General features: G+C 38.5%; 5 protein-coding genes across 5 annotated transcripts; 4 read left to right on the forward strand and 1 right to left on the reverse strand.

Moving 5' to 3' along the window:
• The first annotated feature begins 1,406 nt into the window (after positions 1 to 1,406).
• Positions 1,407 to 4,495, forward strand: LOC140763106 (uncharacterized). The gene is made up of 4 exons (XM_073101160.1): positions 1,407 to 1,710; positions 1,788 to 1,928; positions 4,057 to 4,232; positions 4,316 to 4,495. Exons 1-3 carry the CDS (start codon positions 1,516 to 1,518, stop codon positions 4,198 to 4,200), a joined length of 480 nt encoding a protein of 159 aa, XP_072957261.1. The 5' UTR covers positions 1,407 to 1,515; the 3' UTR covers positions 4,201 to 4,232; positions 4,316 to 4,495.
• Positions 4,496 to 4,855: 360 nt separating this feature from the next.
• On the forward strand, positions 4,856 to 5,654 carry LOC140763105 (uncharacterized). The gene has a single exon (XM_073101159.1). The coding sequence runs from the start codon at positions 4,924 to 4,926 to the stop codon at positions 5,575 to 5,577; it is 654 nt and encodes a 217-aa protein (XP_072957260.1). The 5' UTR covers positions 4,856 to 4,923; the 3' UTR covers positions 5,578 to 5,654.
• Positions 5,655 to 5,751: 97 nt separating this feature from the next.
• Positions 5,752 to 7,685, reverse strand: LOC140763107 (uncharacterized). The gene is made up of 3 exons (XM_073101161.1): positions 7,343 to 7,685; positions 6,146 to 6,228; positions 5,752 to 6,052 (listed from the first exon to the last, which is right to left on the reverse strand). The coding sequence occupies exons 1-3, from the start codon at positions 7,599 to 7,601 to the stop codon at positions 5,981 to 5,983; spliced, it is 414 nt and encodes a 137-aa protein (XP_072957262.1). The 5' UTR covers positions 7,602 to 7,685; the 3' UTR covers positions 5,752 to 5,980.
• Positions 7,686 to 8,709: 1,024 nt separating this feature from the next.
• Positions 8,710 to 10,167, forward strand: LOC140763104 (heat stress transcription factor B-2b-like). The gene is made up of 2 exons (XM_073101157.1): positions 8,710 to 9,234; positions 9,329 to 10,167. Exons 1-2 carry the CDS (start codon positions 8,980 to 8,982, stop codon positions 9,977 to 9,979), a joined length of 906 nt encoding a protein of 301 aa, XP_072957258.1. The 5' UTR covers positions 8,710 to 8,979; the 3' UTR covers positions 9,980 to 10,167.
• A 143-nt stretch (positions 10,168 to 10,310) lies between these two features.
• Positions 10,311 to 17,523, forward strand: LOC140763103 (mitochondrial inner membrane protein OXA1-like). Its single transcript, XM_073101156.1, has 10 exons — positions 10,311 to 10,486; positions 10,631 to 11,375; positions 11,450 to 11,540; positions 12,778 to 12,822; positions 13,007 to 13,065; positions 14,106 to 14,181; positions 14,328 to 14,459; positions 15,449 to 15,556; positions 16,886 to 16,940; positions 17,040 to 17,523. Exons 2-10 carry the CDS (start codon positions 10,918 to 10,920, stop codon positions 17,294 to 17,296), a joined length of 1,281 nt encoding a protein of 426 aa, XP_072957257.1. The 5' UTR covers positions 10,311 to 10,486; positions 10,631 to 10,917; the 3' UTR covers positions 17,297 to 17,523.
• The last annotated feature ends 280 nt before the right edge of the window (positions 17,524 to 17,803 follow it).

Genomic DNA, 17,803 nt, shown 5'->3' on the forward strand with positions numbered 1-17,803 from the left:
ATTTAGCAAAATCGAGATAAAATATACAAATAGATAAAGCTAATTTTAGAGGTCCAAAATCTAAAAGAATTTATCAAATAAGAGATTTCTAAGAAAGATATTAAATCAATAAATCTTTTTTTTTCTAAAAAAAAAAGGGAATTGAAATTAAGTCTGAATTCACATGAGCAGGGGGACAACAATCATATCAAAAGCATAGAGTTCTCAAACATACGTACGTAAAGAACTTGCAACGAAGGACCACTTAAACAAATTATACTGGCATTAATTCCAAATAGGATTCAAATTAATCCAGGCAGCATTGGAGAGATCACCTGCTGGGCTACCTGGAAAATTAACAACGATGATCAACATAAGCATAAAAAGAACTCCTACTTGAATGGAGCTCTACCATAATACCTCTTTGGAACATTCACAACCAGGATGACTCGGAGGCAAGGACTTCATATGATCATATTGGCATAATAGCATCTCTCATATATGTATCGGCTTCCAGTTAGACAAATACTATCGTTACGTTCTCAACAATTATGACATCGTAGTACATTGTACTACCAATTTAGCAAGAAGAGGTACAAGTTCTAACTCTGGCAAAATGGGTCCACTTGCTGAGTTTTTTTTTCTTTTTTTCTTTAATTCTTTTACCGTGCAAGGCTTCAGGGTAAAATTATTCATTTTTTAAATAGTTAACCTCTCAAATTTAGTACGAAAATAAGTTTTATTTTTAGATACGAAAATATGTGTAAAGAATAATAAGATTTATTCATGATTTATAATTATATTACCTTGTCAAATAATCCTTTTTTTTTCTTTCTCTAATCTTTCCAACCTCTCCCCTTTATTAAAAATTTATTTTATTTTGATATTAAAGTTGATCTTCCAACTTGTATTTTTAACCTCCAAATCTTAGTGGAGGATGACACGGAATAAAAATGTCGTTCAAAATAATAGAAACGAGAGAAGAGAGCTCAGAATAGAATGTGCTCGGGACAAAAGGAGATGTTAAATTTATAGAAGTTGGAGGAGGATTATGGCACAAGGGGAATGAAGAAATTTAAAAATAAATAAATAATTTATATTAGTGGAGAGTTAATTTGGTTAATTCTTTAATTTTGTATTTCTGATATTTATAGTGTGCCAAAAATTAATTCATAAAATAATTATAAAAAAGAATAAAAATTTAGAGCACGAAATGAAAATTATCTATTAAAGAGACCTTAGGGGTATATAATATATACACAGAATATACACAAAAAATGAGAACAATCTAGCGTACTAGGAGAGAAAAGAAGATGAAGAATTGAAAAAGGAGATTTTAGAAGGAATTAGTTAGTATTAATTAGATGAAAGAAGTAATCACAATCCAATTAATTTAAAGGAAAAAAAAGGAGAGAGGAGAAATTAGAACTAATTTGCCTTCTACTAATCCAGTCTCCATTAACCTCTCCACAAACCCATCCCTCAATTGTTTTTCTTTTTTTTCGTATCATTTCTTTCCCCACTTATTCGATAACGATGACATCGCCGCCGTCCGACCAATCCCTCGCCAAAACAGTCTTCTTCTTCAGCAAACTCGGCGTCTCCGAAACCCTCCCCGCCGCGGCCGAGAAGAAGGACTTCTTCTCCGACCTCATCCGCTCCATCCTCACCGTCGATTCCATTGATCGCGGCCGCATCGTCTGCACCCTCACCGTCAACTCCGCCGTCACCGTAGCAACTAGTCCCTTCTTCTTCTTCTTGATCGCTTAATTTTACTCTTCCTTGATTCCTTTTGTTTGGGATTTTAGAATCCTTACAACACTCTGCACGGGGGAGCGGTGGCTGCGGTGGCGGAGGCGGTGGCGCTTGCCTGCGCGAGGACGGTCGTCGGTGAGGAATTGTTTCTTGGGGAGTTGAGCAATTCGTATCTCGCCGCTGCAAGGATCGGTGTGAGGAATCTAAATCTAGCTCGTGAATTCTTTGTTTAGACCAATTTTTGCGCAATCGATCGTTTTGTTTGAGGATTCTAGGGTTTCATAGCGGCATCTTAGGGTTTGGGTTTCGGGGGGAGTTCGATCCACGAGGTCATCTAGGCACTGTGATATGAGCGGTTAGTTGACTAACACTAACAAGGTTTCGGCCTTGATAATATGATGTTAGTCCATATAGTAATCCTTGTTCACTTTTACATGTAGACTTTAAATTCTAGTAGGTTTTCTTCAGCTGTCGGGGTGATCATGCAAGGAATGACTGCTTTATTATTTTATAAAAACAATTGGACTCTTGGTTTTTGATATCTTCCAAGCTAGAAGAACTAACTTGCTTTCTCAGTGTAATCTTCATTCTTTGCGAAAGTTTCCTCCAAGTTGTAAGATATCCGAGATCGGTGCTCCTTTCTAATTAGCCTGATTCTGACCAACTATAGAAGTGCTTATCTACTAGCTAGATGTTATATCATTTAATTCTTGACTATAGCAATATCTTTTAGGTCTGATGTCAGACAGAGAACTGTTATTTGTAATCTGATGCCATCCTTGAAAACAGCCGAGTCTCAGCATTTGTTTTTCTTAGCTTTTCTTTTTCAGTATTATTTAAAATGCACGAAATCATGAATATATGATGATTGTAGTCTCCTCAGCAGTTGTTTTGTGGTCCATCTTTATACTTCCCTCGCAGGAGTTCTACTGTAAGATGTGTTTGTTAGCTTAGTGGAAAGTCTTTTATTATTTTTAGCAGGGTAAATCAGTAGCATCCCCTTTCTTGGGATAATACTAGATGTTCCTCATGTTGAAAACTGTAAGTATTTGAATTTTAAAGAGCTTATATATTTTCCTTGGTTATCGAAGAACATGCCAGGAAGAGAGCATTTCTCTCTTTTTATTTGTTATCTAACTAGTTTACTATTGCTTCACTTCTTTTTTCTCTTTACTGATTAGATGTTTATACCTGAGGGTAAAAGTTGCTCCTCTGAAAGCTGCTCAGATAGAGAGGATTTTATGCTTCTTTACTTCTTAGCATTCTATAGAGTTTACTATTAACAAAATTACAACATTCTTTTTCGATCTTTGGTGCTACTCTGTATGTGCATAGTAATGCTTGGATATGCTCTTTAACAGAAGCAATAATTTATCCTCAAGCATAAATACTTGAACAGTAAATTGGTTTGAGAAACAGATCTACATAGTTACAGTTGTTCAGTAGGAAAATAGAGGTGCTGAAATGGTTGAGCACTTTCTAAAGGACGCTGCATGACTAATCATGGTTTAGAAATGTAACTTCAGGTTAAACTTGATAAATCATGTCATCTATGGTATATTTTCAGTGTCCCAAAGTATGGGTATACTCAAAGTTTGTTGTTTCATTTATATTTTCATGTGACACCAACCGGTGTGGTCTGATTGCTATGCACAATTTTTTATTAAGTTGTTGTAAATCATAAATAGTATGGATTTCTACTAAGAAATCTCATTGTAGTAGTATAATACTTCCATATTGACCATCCTTGTACCTTCTGAATAGGGTAGGTTTCAAGCAAAGGTCTGATATTAACATATTAGTTCATCCTTGCACCTAAACAGTTTATGCAAGATTAAAATCTAACGCCGCATTGCATTTGTACATGATTGACATACAAAATGCTGACATTTCAGTTCTGATATTGTATTGCAATTGTGGCACTCAGGGCCCATTTGTTGTGGTGTATGTGAAAATACTGCATTATTACATATTTTAAGACAATTGTTTGGTTTATGAATCTCCTAATATAGTGTCTCAAGGTGTTAATAAGTCAAATGCAATACTTTGACACCCATTTAATTTCAGTGGAAGCCGCAACACAGTTCTTATAACCTTTCATGAGAAGGAATGAGTGGTAAATTTGTAGTTGATGCTATAATTTGGAGAGGAATGTGATGAGCATCTGGTGCTGATGTTGCTTTCATATTATACACTTGTACAAATAAAGCATCTTGAAATACATCAATCCAAACGGCGCCAGTTGAACTTCTTAGTGGTCCTCTTGGTCTCTGCCTTAGTTGTTCTTCTATTAATGCATTTAAATATGATTTTTATCTGCAGATGGAAGTGGAAGTTGATGGATCCATACTGCGGCAGGGAAGAAGGGTGATAGTAACTTCTGTGGAATTCAAGACAAAGAAAACCAGGCACCTTATTTACACATCCCGTGCTACTTTTTATGTGATGCCCGTTGCCAGGTTATGAATGGGCACATGAAAATTAAAGTAGAATATCAGGTTTGAAAATAAATGCTGATACCGATTTGTAAGTTAGCATTTGGGATAACATGAAACATAGCTAAAAGTTGGTTGCTGAACAGATGCACCATGTTCTTAGAGATGGCATCAGATTGTACTTCCGGATTGCAACTGGGATTCGCAAACTGAAAACCTCAGTTTTCAATCGTCCAGATAACATTACTGTTCAAAGTCTTCATGTTAATAATATCTCTCTGTATAGACTCTTTCAAGTTTAGAGAAGCTTTTGGGTTTTGTTTCTTTGTTCTAGGAACTTAATTTCAATACTTTTAGGTAGGTAAACCTCCATAAGCTTACTGTCTTTATTTTTATAGGTTTCCTACACTATCTGAGGCATGAAATACCAATCCTTCATCAAGTCGCTATAAAACTAGTTTACGTTCATCTCGATTTTTAGGATGAATCAAGCTAGATTGTTCATCTTAATTAGGTTTTATACCGTGTTTGGATGGAGAGAAGAGAAGAGGGGGAGAGAGATTAAGGGAGATAAATATTTTCTAAAAAGCGAGGAAGAGAGGAAAAAAGAAAACTTTAGATCAAATTTTACGGTCGGGGGTTAAAATTGGAATATTATCATTTTTTTATTCGGGTTTTATACGTCTATGATTTCTCATTTATCCCATTCCCTCCCCATTTTATTGAGTTGAGCCGGTTTATAGTTGGATAAGGGATGAGTGGCTTAACCGATCCCTCTGCCGCCATGGCTTCCCAAATCTGCGATCAGATCCGATCCGTCTTCACCTCTCCTCCTCCTCCTCCTAACACAGACCTTCCTCCACCTCTCGAAGTCCTCGTCTCCGAGATCTCCGCCGTCGCCTCTTCGACTTCCCCCGGTAAGGTCTTCGTCCATGGCGTGGGCCGCGAGGGCCTCATGCTCAAGGCCCTCTGCATGCGCCTCTTCCACCTCGGCCTCCCTGCCCACGTCGTCGGGCACGTCACCACTCCTCCGATCTCATCCGGCGACCTCCTCCTCGCATCCGCCGGCCCCGGCGGCTTCTCCACCGTCGACGCCATCTGTGCCGTCGCCAAGTCCTCCGGCGCCCGTGTGGTCCTCCTCACCGCCCAACCCCAGTCGGGTAGCGGCGCGCGGCAGTGCGCCGACGCGGTCGCGTACTTGCCGGCTCGGACCATGGCGGATGACGAGGACGGCCGAGGGGAAGGGGGATCGGGTGCTCCGCAGGAGTCGAAGGGGGTGAAGTTACCGATGGGGAGCGTCTACGAGGGAGCGATGTTTGTGCTGTTCGAGATGGTAATCCTAAGGCTTGGAGAAGTCCTGGGCCAAAGCCCGGCCCAACTACGTGCTCGCCATACTAATCTCGAGTAAATTAATAAGATGTATTCGACTACATGAGCTATATATTATCTCTTCTTGCTTTATTAATTATATCTTTGTTGCAGTGACACCCATTTGATTGCCAATATTCCCGATCTTCTTATTCTAGGTATCAAAGCTACAAATGGAGTGATACTTGCAGTAACTTGGAAGAGAAACGATAACTTAACCACTACGGCTTCACGTCGGTAATTAATATGCCAAAACATGGCCAGTAATTGAACCACATAGAAGTAACCAAAAGAACAGTTACGTCACACACTATGGAGTTGTCTTTCTCCCTTCTCTCCAGAACCCAAGTTGAGCAGCTTTAGAGACCACAATGAAGTCCACATTCTAGTGCTAACTGAGATAATCAACGAGTAGAGCATCTTTCTCCTCTCCTAGACTTCTACTACTTCCTGCTCTTCATCTTCTTGTTAGAGTAATCAGCGTCAATCCATTTACTCCCTATCTGAGGAACCACCTTTAATTACATAACAAGAAATATCTTCAGTGGGATGAATGGAAAGAGATCTTTCTAGTTTCTAATGAAGGAAGAGTAGAAGAATCTACAAACCTGATCCTGCGAAACATCATACTGTGCAAGTGGTCGTCTCCTCATCCTGTCTCGACTCGGGAAAACGACCAAGTCGCCACTATCTGGAAGTAGGAAAAGGCAAACAAACTAAGGCCCAACCGGATGAAATCATAAGTATGAAAATGCTACGGATAAGGTTCACTTTTATACAGTACAGATTAGCATAGTCATCAATAGCGCAACATGTCGGAGTTATCACATATGGATTGATTTCTTTTTTTCTTTCCAATCCTTTTTGCTATCAGTATTTATATCTAAAAGTTTTATACAACATAGATTGAAGAACAATATCCGAATCAATATTCACATATTATTCAGTATATTTATAAATTTTAATATCACAAGTTCTTATTCATTCAACCCATATCTGAAAACTTATTCGAAAAATAAAATATAAATACATATATAATTTTATCACTTTTTCGATTCACAGTGGGTTGTTTACATTTCAATGCTACTTTCACTTAATAGAATAAGTTCAATATTACTATAATTATACTAATTTTTAATACTAGTATAAATATAATAATCATATCTAATGTAATATAACTTAATATAATAATTTAATAAATAACTAAAATACTATTTATAATAAAATAGTCTGATATTTTTTAAAAATAAAATAAATGAAAGACCAAAGCAGAAAGAAATAAGTACTACTATACTGTTATTGAGGTAAACGATTATTCACCTACTGTACTAATATGATCAGGATAAGAGTTTTCTTATTCCATAAACATAGAACGAGAGACAATAAAGCAAACAACGATGTGCCAATGAAAATATCAAAGACCCCACCATATGGAAGCAAATACATAGTGATAAAAAGGAGAACATAACTACGGATAAGCTCCGCTTTATGCAGTACAGATTAGCATGGACAACGATAATGCAAGCAGAGATATGCGAAAAAGGATATCTAGATTCAATGAAATCTTCCAACTATACCCACCGGAAAATGCTATCTAAAACAGTTAACCATGTGGTTGTGTTCTTACCGTACGTATGTTATACCTGATTAAACTAAATTATAATCCCCACAATAAATTTTTAAGCCTATTTCCATAATTCCACTCCTCGTTCCCACCGCCAACCGGCCGTTGAAACGGCGGCGCGAGTTCTCTCGTCACCTCCTCGGTGGTAAAAGAAACCAGCATTTCTCGAAAGAGATCTCACCTGGCAGCGTTTTGTTCGTCCGGCGGCCTTGGAAGTCGTGCGTGGACTCGGCGTCGCTGTCGGGGAGGTGGCAGTCGACCGGAGGAGGATGAGGACGGCGGAGGAAGCGACCGGAGGCGGCGGCGGCTGCGGCGGAGGACGAGAACTCGGTGTCGTCGACGAGCATTCGCCGGACGAAGGCGTCCTCGATCCTGTTGAGGAAGGACGCGTGGCGCTCCTCCGTCCATCCTCTGCCGTCCATCGTCGCCTCGAGATCCATTCGATCGGACAGTCGAGATCGGAGCTCCGGGGGAAATCGAGTACACGATCCCGTGTGTTAACACCAATAAAAACCGAGTTGGATATTGGGAGACTTTGAAAAGGCCTCTGAAATATCTAGGAAGTTTACGCCACGTGTCCTCCTGATATTTTTTGGCACTAACTTCCCGACCATGAAGTCATAGAACTCCCGTTAGATATTTGTACAACCTCCCCAGTGAAGCTTCTCTACCAAGCAATTATAACAGAAACAGTAGTTACCTTTTTCATGAACTTTTCGATTCAAACTCTAAATAATTAAAGTTAGTATTTTTATAATTTAACTTAATGATTTAACTCGATTAATAGTTCATCATTATGATTAGATTGAGGACCAGTTCAACGACACGACGATTTAAAGTAAATTTCAGTAATATTTAATTTGAAGTAATTATTGGACGCTATAAAATTTAGACCTTCGATAGAACCTAAGTATTTTTGTACCTAAGAATTATTTGACTTTTTATCCGACCATATTTAATCTTAATAATTTTAAACAAAAAAAACACTCTTTTGATTCCTTTGGGCCCAAAAAGACTTGTAGTAGGCCGCAATTACCGTGGGCCCGAAAAGTTTGGGATCCGGGACTAATTGCCTAAACATGATCAAAGAACGCAATTACCGTGGGCCCAAAACCATACACTGCTCACATGCAAAAACAATCAACTTTATTATTGCCAAGGATAAATGATAAAAAAGAAAAGTCCAAAAAAAGTCTTAGGCTAGGATAACCTTATCCAGTCCCACTTGAGATTGGGAAGCTTCTGGAAGGTCATTCTAATCTCGGTCATAGAAGGAATTGCCAACCTTGACATCCCGTTCCTTTTACTACATTTAAACACGTCTATTTCTATATTTATAAAGAATAATAATGTTACACTCACAAACAAACTTAAAAGCACTCTATAAACGCTTTAGATATATAGTTTACTCTTATCCATTGATAAGTAAAAAATTACTAAGATAAAAGAAAACTATCGATGAGTAAATCATGCTACGTCATCTCATAATATTTGTAAAGTGTTTGCGGACATGCCATTATTTATATAAATTTGAAGGCCGACTGACACGTGTCGGGGGAAAAAGCGGCGGTGAAGTTTCTGGAAGAAAAAAAAAACCGGATGGTGCTTCAGCGCTACTCCTTTTCTTGCATCTTCTTCCCTTTTTGGCATCTGTACGTGTCCTCGATCGACTTCTTCTTCGCTTTCTTCTTCTTATCCCTTCTCTAAAGTTCCTCTTCTTTCTTCTTCTCCGACAAGCTCAGCCATGCTACTTCCTCCAACCTTCTTCTAGTCGATCTCGAAAGAGATTTGGATTGGAAAAAAAATTATTAAGTTACGATGACTCCGACCCCAGAGGTGGAGAAGGCGGGAGATCCGCCTATTGCGACGGAGAGGAACAGGGCGACCCCTACTCCGTTCCTGATGAAGACGTATCAGATGGTGGACGATCAAAGCATCGACGACGTGATATCATGGAATGGCGATGGCTCCGCTTTCATTGTGTGGCGTCCTGCCGAGTTCGCCCGGGACATCCTCCCCAAATACTTCAAGCACAACAACTTCTCCAGCTTCGTTCGCCAACTTAACACCTACGTGAGTCTGCTTCATCTATTCATCTGCATGATCCTCAGATCAAATTATTTATTTATGTATTATTGATCTTTTTTTTTTGGTTAATGGTCGTTAGGGATTTCGCAAGATCGTGCCTGATCGGTGGGAGTTTGCGAACGAGTGCTTTCGCCGCGGGGAGAAGGGCCTCCTGTGCGACATCCAACGCCGCAAGATCTCGCCGTCGCTGGTATCGGTGGCCGTACCGACTACACTAGCCGGATCGCCGGGGAACTCGGATGGCGATCCGATGGTCTCCTCGAGCTCGTATCCGGGGGCCACGCCGCCTAGATCCACGGCTCCGCGGGCGTCGCCGGAGCTTTCGGAGGAGAACGAGCGGCTGCGGAGGGAGAACACGCAGCTCTCCCATGAGCTCGGGCAGATCAGGGACCTCTGCAGCAACATCCTACGTCTGGTGTCTACATACGCCCCCGATCACCAATCTCGAGGCTACGGAGGCACGTCTTTCGAGGTGTCTCAGCCACTGGATCTGTTGCCGGAGGCGAGCGTGAAAGCCGAGGTAGGGTCCAACGGTGGTTCCTCTGGCACCATGCTTTTCGGTGTTCCCATTGGTGTGAAGAGATCCCGAGCCGACGAGGAGCTGAAATCTGAATCATCGAATTGCGACCCTGATCACGAGGATGAAGAGATGGCTAGGGGTGAGGTGGTGGTAAACCACCGTCGGTGGCTGCTGTGCTGCCGACGGGCGAACCAGAGGGTAGGCAGCTAGCTGATAGCGATGCACGTGAGAACGACGTGCTTTAAAGGATTTTCGGATCGCGAAACGGCTGGAAGTCTTTCCTTTTCTTTGAGTTATTACTCTTTTAGTTCTTATTTTCCGAGGCAAAAAGTGTAATATAGCCTCTTTAATTTTGTATTTATATTAGTGTAAGAAAAGATGGAGATCATTTTCCAGTACACCACGGGTTACTAGCTTCTTCTTTTTTTCTTGTTGATAAAATGGGTTACTAGGTTTTGCGAGCGTGTGCGAGAAAAGAGGAAGGCGTTGCTTTCGCATTGAAGAAGACCTGTTCTCCGGATGGAGTCTGTATCCTTCTTTTGTCCTTTTCGTCCGGTAATTTTCTCTTGCCTTTTTTTAAAAGGAGTCGCGAGCGAGCGGCATCGACGTCCTTAGGCTGAATCGAATGGTCGCCCTCCCTGTTGTTTATTGAGGCTTCGAACGTGGGCTGTCGACTGTCTTGTCGTGTGATCAGACGTGGGAATACAAAGTTTAAAGGTACGGGCCACAGCCCTTTTCCTTCTTAAATTCCCACCGGAAGAGTTCGGATGGTTAGAGAAAGTTAAAAGAAATATGGAACTTATTTATTATTAAAATTTAGTAGAAAGTTATACTTAATGATGATGGTGTTCGTCGGTGAAGTATGATTGCAAGACGGCTCTCATTTTTATTGGCCGCGATGGATTACTTGAAACGCGCAACCTGATAGGCGATAGGCGAGGGAAGAGGAAGACCAATAGGCAGTTCTTAATTGGGCCGGATGTGTTTGGGCTTGGATGATCGTCCACATTCCAGCGGACCCAATTGGAGGATCCAGTTCTCATCCGACTCACTGGAGAGGATCCGGGTCCAAATTCCGAACCCGCCCTATTTGAGATCCTATTCTTCTCTTTCACAGAGACTCTAGAGAGTCACAGTAGTTCTCCAAAATGGCTTCCACTCGACGAAGCCTCTCCTCCGCCTTCACCTACCTCTCCCGCCGTATCCACCCTTCCTTCCCTCATCTCCTCCTTCACCGCGACCAAGCAGAACCCCACCTTTCTCGTCCTCCTATTCCATCCCCGTCACCTCGAAACCTCTCGTCCTTCTCGAAACCCACGCCAATCTCCACCCTTCGCCATCCAAGAAGCCGCCTTGCCTTCCACCTACCTCTCGGCCTCGACCCCTTCCTCCTCCGGGCCTACTCCTCCAGCTCCGACGGCTCCAATGATATCGATTACATCAAAGACGTCGCCGAGGTCATCACCGACGCGGGCATCGACGCCGCTTCAGCCGCACCAGCTCCGTTCGCCGGCGAGGTTGCCGCAGCCGCCGCAGATTCCTTTCTTCCGGTGGCGGCGCTGCAGCACTTGATTGATGGGGTTCATTCCGTCACTGGCTTTAATTGGTCTGATTCTTTTGCCCTTCTGTTCTTGAATTGTTGTTCACGATTTGGATTTTTTATTTGTATTTTAATCTCAGGTGGGCGTCTATCGCATTAACGACGGTTTTGATTCGAGGGGCTACGGTGCCGCTTTTGTTGAACCAGATGAGGGCTAGCGTGAAGCTTAGTGTGAGTTGCAGTTCGTCCTTCCGGTTTTCTGTTTTATTCTAATTTTGTCAAGGCTTAATTATCCCCAACCCAGTATCACTACCCAACCCACTCACCCATATTATAAACGTACAAATACCCTCTAGACTGTCAACCCCTAATAGACTCTGTTAACAAATATCCTACATTTACCTTTTTATCTCTATGTTGTTGGAGAAAATATTATGTTTTATTAGATGACAACTTAAAATTAACTATTAGACAGTATTGATTAGATATCCTAACAAACACTCTTAATTCACAAAGGTAAAAAACATCTCCAAGTGAGGCCGATTTGGTATTGCTACTGTTCCTATTAGAAGTCATGTGAGAAAAGATAGGATGGAGAGATGACACGAAGTAGTTTAGAGCTTGGGGGAGAAGATGCCCTAGGAAAAAGAGGGCAAGCCTTTTTTATTTCAGTTTATGGAAGGAGATGAGGACAAAATTATCCAAGAATTATTTCTTTTGATTTTTGTGAGGGTAGTTTAGTCTATCTGAAAATAACTTACGATTCATGTGCTCGGCACGTGACTTTTAACTCACGGAGTACTAACAAATAAGTTTAATTAGTTTTTAAAAAATTTAGGAGGTATTTGTACACTTTTATAGTAATTAAAGCTTTTGTCGAAAGAAATGGATAGATACTCTCCTAAACTATTTAAATATATCGCTAAGCCTTTCCATCAATGTTTCATTATAAATTTTGATAAAAATAATCTAAAAAATTTAAACAACTTACTAGATGTACGTAAATGCCTCTGTCTTCCTTTTATATTCTTTCATCTTTTTCTTCGTGATCTTTATAGCAACTTCTCCAAATATTAAACTTTAAATTGATCTCTAATTCTTTCAAAATCCACTTAATATTCTTTCATAACAAAATTTTTAGTGGAGGAGGCTTAGTGATATAATTAGGTACTAGAGAGCATGTGTCCACTAAATTTTTGATAGGGTGATAGTGATATAGAGGGATAGCTGAGGGGTTTAAAATATAGTTAAACTTTTTGTCAAATTATGTGTCCCATTGACCAAGTTAATTGTGTCCATTTTTTTTTGAAAATCTGATCCAAAAGCCTGCTAATTTGGGTCAAAGATATAATCATATGAATTTGCCATCTGTGTGGTTGCCTGAAACTTGTTTCTGAATTATCTGTCTATTAGTATTTGATGCATGCCTAGAATACTTATATATATAATTTTCTTTTGCAACATGCAGATGATGAAGCCAGAGTTGGAGGAACTTAAACAAGGGATGCAAAATGTATGTTTGATTCTCTGCTTAAGTACCTTTTTGATAGGAAGAGAATTATGTGTCTTTTGCGGACTGCTTTGCAAACTTAGATTTCATTCTCAAACAAAGAAGAAAGATTAGTGGACAAAAGTACGTTTTTCTATCTTGTGTAGCCGTTATTTGCTGAATGCTAATACTTAGTTGTTTGCTGCAGTCTATGGATCCTCAATCTGTTCAGGAGGGTCAAAGACGAATGAAAGCATTGTTCAAAAAGTAAGCACTTTTGAAGAATGTTTGTCTTATTTCTAATGATGGTAATTTTTCCAGATAGATCTTTTATCTGCCAATCAGCTGATTGTGTCTTTGCTCATACACTCTGTTGGGAAGAGTTTTCTGTCATTTGAGGAGATGTATTGCAACTGTTATGAATGCAATTCGATTGCTGGGCCACCAAAAATTTAGATACTAGTCTAATTCTGTATTCTTAGGCTTGTTATATGAATGTCTTAGAACTGTTTATCTCTTTTCCAACTTAAGGATTAGTTTTTGTCTTGTTGTAGGTCAATTTTCAGCATTACTATTCCTGTTTTGGAAATAAATCATCTTCCTGATTTTCCTATCCTAGTAATCCTACTTTGCTGTAGCATACAATTTATAGAGAGGTATGACAAACCCATGCCATCAAGGCTCACAATTGCTTGTTTTACTACATATTAAGTGATGTCCACAATTTTATCTATAAGGTATTTGTATTCGATCTTTGTAATTTGGATCAAAATCCAGAACAATGAACTTAAAGATCATACAAATGGATGGAGAGACATGGTTGGGCAATGCTCTTTCAAGTTGACTGGCATCATCAAGCAGAACACAAAGAGGTGCATTTAAGGGTTAAAAATTACTAAAATAAGCATGAAAAGAGCATATTTTGGATGAAATATTCTTGAATGATTTTAACGATAAAGTAGGATTCAATAATAAGAAGTCTTTCCTTTTCTGATGGGAAACAAAGTATTTCCTACAGCATACTTTATCCATCTGTCTTTGTGTTAGTTCTAGACATAGATCTTAAGAATATAAGCTCTCTTATTCTCTTGGTTACAGGATATCTAAGTAAAGGTGAGAGGAAATCAGGGGTTGAGGATGTGTTTCTGTAGTTTGTGTTTGAAGACTAGTCTTGTTATTCTGTATTTGTATCCATTATGCTGTCATTTTTTCTGGCTATATCAATATTTTGTGGCTCAATTTGCATATTGTTTCCTTAGTTGCTTTAGTTTCTGGAACTACTTGACTTTGTCTGCGTATTTATTCAGGCATGGGGTTACACCATTTACTCCACTAAAAGGAATTTTCATCCAAGGACCCATTTTCATCAGCTTTTTCTTGGCTGTATGTTGACTTCACTACTAGGTTATTACATAATTTGTGTTTATATCTAATCAATGGCATCAGCTCAGTTGTTTGCTAAATTTTGAAGTGATAATACTATTTAGGTTGCTGATTGAGAACTTATCTTGTCTCCTTGCTAATTCTAGATATCCAACATGGTTGAGAAAGTTCCATCATTCAAAGGAGGGGGAGCCTTGTGGTTTACTGATTTGACAACTCCTGATTCTCTCTATATTTTGCCAGTATTAACATCATTGATCTTTTTGGCTACAGTGGAGGTAAGCATGCCGTTTCATGTGATAGGTATGTAAGGTCTAAAAATTGCATGCGCTACTATTTCATGAATGGTATTCATTGTTCCTAAACTATACCATCCTCGATTCTGTTTGACTGGAACTTAACTTCATGTTTGTCCATGTGTACATATATTCCTTTAATTTGTTGGGTATTGAAATCATTCACCAACAAACTGCTTTAGAAAGATGTTTAAATATGAGTTACTAAAAGTAGTGTCAAAGATAAGCAGTATTTGTAACTTTTTACAGGATTTTAAGTGTAAATTGAAGCTTAATTATAGATTTAGAGTTTGGAGAATCTCATGTACACTGGATAAGAACTGGGAAATTACTAGGAACATTAGTCTTGGACGACACTTAGTAGTATGATCGGTTTCACCATTTTCAGCAGGATCCATCCATCTTCTTAAGGCAATCATAGAAATAGTACTAATTTAGACTGGTGTTATTTAAATAGTTGAGTGGCATGGAGATGTGCCAGAAAAAAAAACATTATTGGCTACGCTTCACTTTACATGTGTTTTTCTGAAGCAAGTGCATTGTGGTTAATGCTTTCGTTGTCCTTGGATGGTATGTAATCATACATTTGTAACTGTGCCTCCTTGTGTAGCCTTTTGATCTTCAACTTCAATATTACCACTGTAATTTTTAAGAGAGAACTAAGTAATTTGTCTTTCTCTGGTTTAGCTCTCACTTCGTAGAGTTTACAATTTCTTCCACATCAGTTTATATCATCAATTAGTTCCCCCTTTTTATCTGATTAACAATTTAATATATTTCAGAGTTGGATCCATTACTAGCCATCTTAGAATGTTACATCATATGTTGCATCCTTTTGTATTTAGCTATAGTGTGTATAGACTGCTTTGATTGTGTTTTTTTTAGTTCTATAAATATTTTTCAGTTAGTTGCTTTATCCTCTGTAAACTTGAGGAAATCAGCAACCTGAGATATAATTAATGTTCTTTCAGCTGAACATGCAAGAAGGTATGGAAGGAAACCCTATGGCCAAGACCATGAAGAACTTTTCTAGAGTACTTGCTCTTTTGACCATCCCATTTACAGCGAACTTCCCAAAGGTATGATAATTTTAGATTATTTACATTTTATCCAATACAATTATACTCTCTGTCATATGATCTAAGGGGTGTATATGAATTAGGTTTAAGCTTGTTTCATGTTTTCTAATGTTACCAATTATGCATTAAAGAGGACAATATCAAAGAAATGTGGATAATTTCTCTTAATAGTTATTCAACAATATTAGGTTAGGAGTATGCCAAGTGAGTAGAGGAAGAGCACTTTTATTATCTACTATGTGAACAACTGCTTGGTTGCAGTTATACATGGAAACCAAGCCTATGATCCTTAACTGAAATTTTGGAAGAGATTGAGTGCACGAAATCCAGGACATGAAAAGAGTATATGAAGATGGTCAGTTTTATGCTAATTAAGTCATCTGGTGTATGCATATATATATATATATATATATATATATATATATATATATATGGCTTCTGTCAATTTACAAGAAGCTTATGAGGATACGGTTTTCAGGAAATAATAATGTAGTCTTGTAGATCTTAGGAAAGAAAGAGTGCAATCATAACGAGGACACTAGGAACCAAGAGGTAGTGTCGAGTCTTTTGTTGTTTGCACTAGTTTAACCATATTTCCATATTCAATAATGAGGTCCTTTGCTGTTTTTTCTTTGCCAATGGTTTGAAACTATGAATTACTAATATTGAGTAGGATTAAGTAGTTCTCTCAACAAAAGAAAAAAAAGGAAGTAGAATTAAGTAGATAAATTAGATGTTCTCATGTAGTATGGTCAAGTGCAAAATGGAAGGAATGAAACTCTGCTAAAGGTACTTAGTCATGATTTTCTCTGTGGCTTCAAAAGGAAATCACAACAAATGCAATAAATTTACTCATTGCAACATTGTGGCGATTTATTGGTAACATTAAGTAACTAGGAAAATTAACATGACAGATAGAGATCCAACTGAGATGCAGTAAAAGATCATGAGTAGCTCCTTAATGCTCAACACATGAAGAACCCACAAGAATAGGATGCAAATTATTTTTTCACGGGATAATTTCTTTTTCAAACTTTAATACTGTTGTATGTGTTATTTTGTGTTTAAGCTTCTGGACAATCTAAACCATGATTCCAGCCTCATATCTATCTTCTCCAATCATTTTCTACTTGTTGCAAAAATAACAATCCTTGGAAAGAAACTGAATGATGACGTACAACATTGTGCACTTAAAGCTATTTAGTAGATCCTCACTGCTACTTTAACCTACCTAGCTAAGTCTTATCTCACTTCTATTACCTCTATTATTGAAATGCACTTGTTCGGTAATTTGTCTCTTAATGCTGACCTTTTTCTCTGTTCTGCCAGGCCATTTTTTCTTATTGGATCACATCAAATATTTTCTCTCTTATCTATGGGTTTGGTAAGTAATTCCGGTCTAAGTTTTGCTCATTCATGCTATTGGTCGAGTTAAATTTCTTCGTCTACAAGGACCTGATGAACACGGTATGTCATTAATCAGTGGTTAGACGCCCTCCAGTGAGGAAGTTTCTAAATCTTCCTGACATAGTACCTCGACCAACCCCAGCATCAGAACCAAGCTTTTCTTTCTTTGGGGCATCCAAGTCAATTACTCCGACAACCTCTCAGCTGTCGGCTAAGGACACTCGGCAATCAAATCCCCCACAAAAAAGGGTATCTTCATCTTCCGTCATCAGTCAACGGATTAGAAACCTAGAGAAAACTGTGAAAGCTAGAAATAAACCTAAAAAAAGGTGAGGTTTTTATGCAGTTTTTTCCCATGCTGAGGATGAACTTTTTATTATCCATCGGCGGACAGGGGAGTTAAGTTGTGTGCTATTTGTTATATGAGAGGATATTGTCATTCTTCAGCAAATAAATAACTGTGATGATTGACATGTAGAATAGAATTTGAGAATATGATTTTGATGGCCTGTAACGTGGATCCAGATATAATGAAGTGCAATTAGGTACTGAGTCCGTAATACTTGAATACTAACCTGTTTGGATGTGATTCAGACATTACTTTAAACCATTTAATTAACACTAAATAAATTTAATATTTAAATGATAGTTGACTATAGAAGTAATTTAGAGTAATACAATTAAATCTATTCTTCTCCCTTCTCTTTTTTCATCTAATATCATATTACTAATAAAATTTAATCACTTTGCTCTTAAAAAATTATTTTAATAACTTGTAATTTCAATCATTTTCTCATCTATCTTCATAAAAGATGTTTTAACTATTTAATAAAATATTTT

The sequence above is a fragment of the Typha angustifolia genome, chromosome 7 (assembly GCF_048772165.1).
Source record: "Typha angustifolia cultivar Huaian chromosome 7, ASM4877216v1, whole genome shotgun sequence".
NCBI classification, from domain to species: domain Eukaryota; kingdom Viridiplantae; phylum Streptophyta; class Magnoliopsida; order Poales; family Typhaceae; genus Typha; species Typha angustifolia.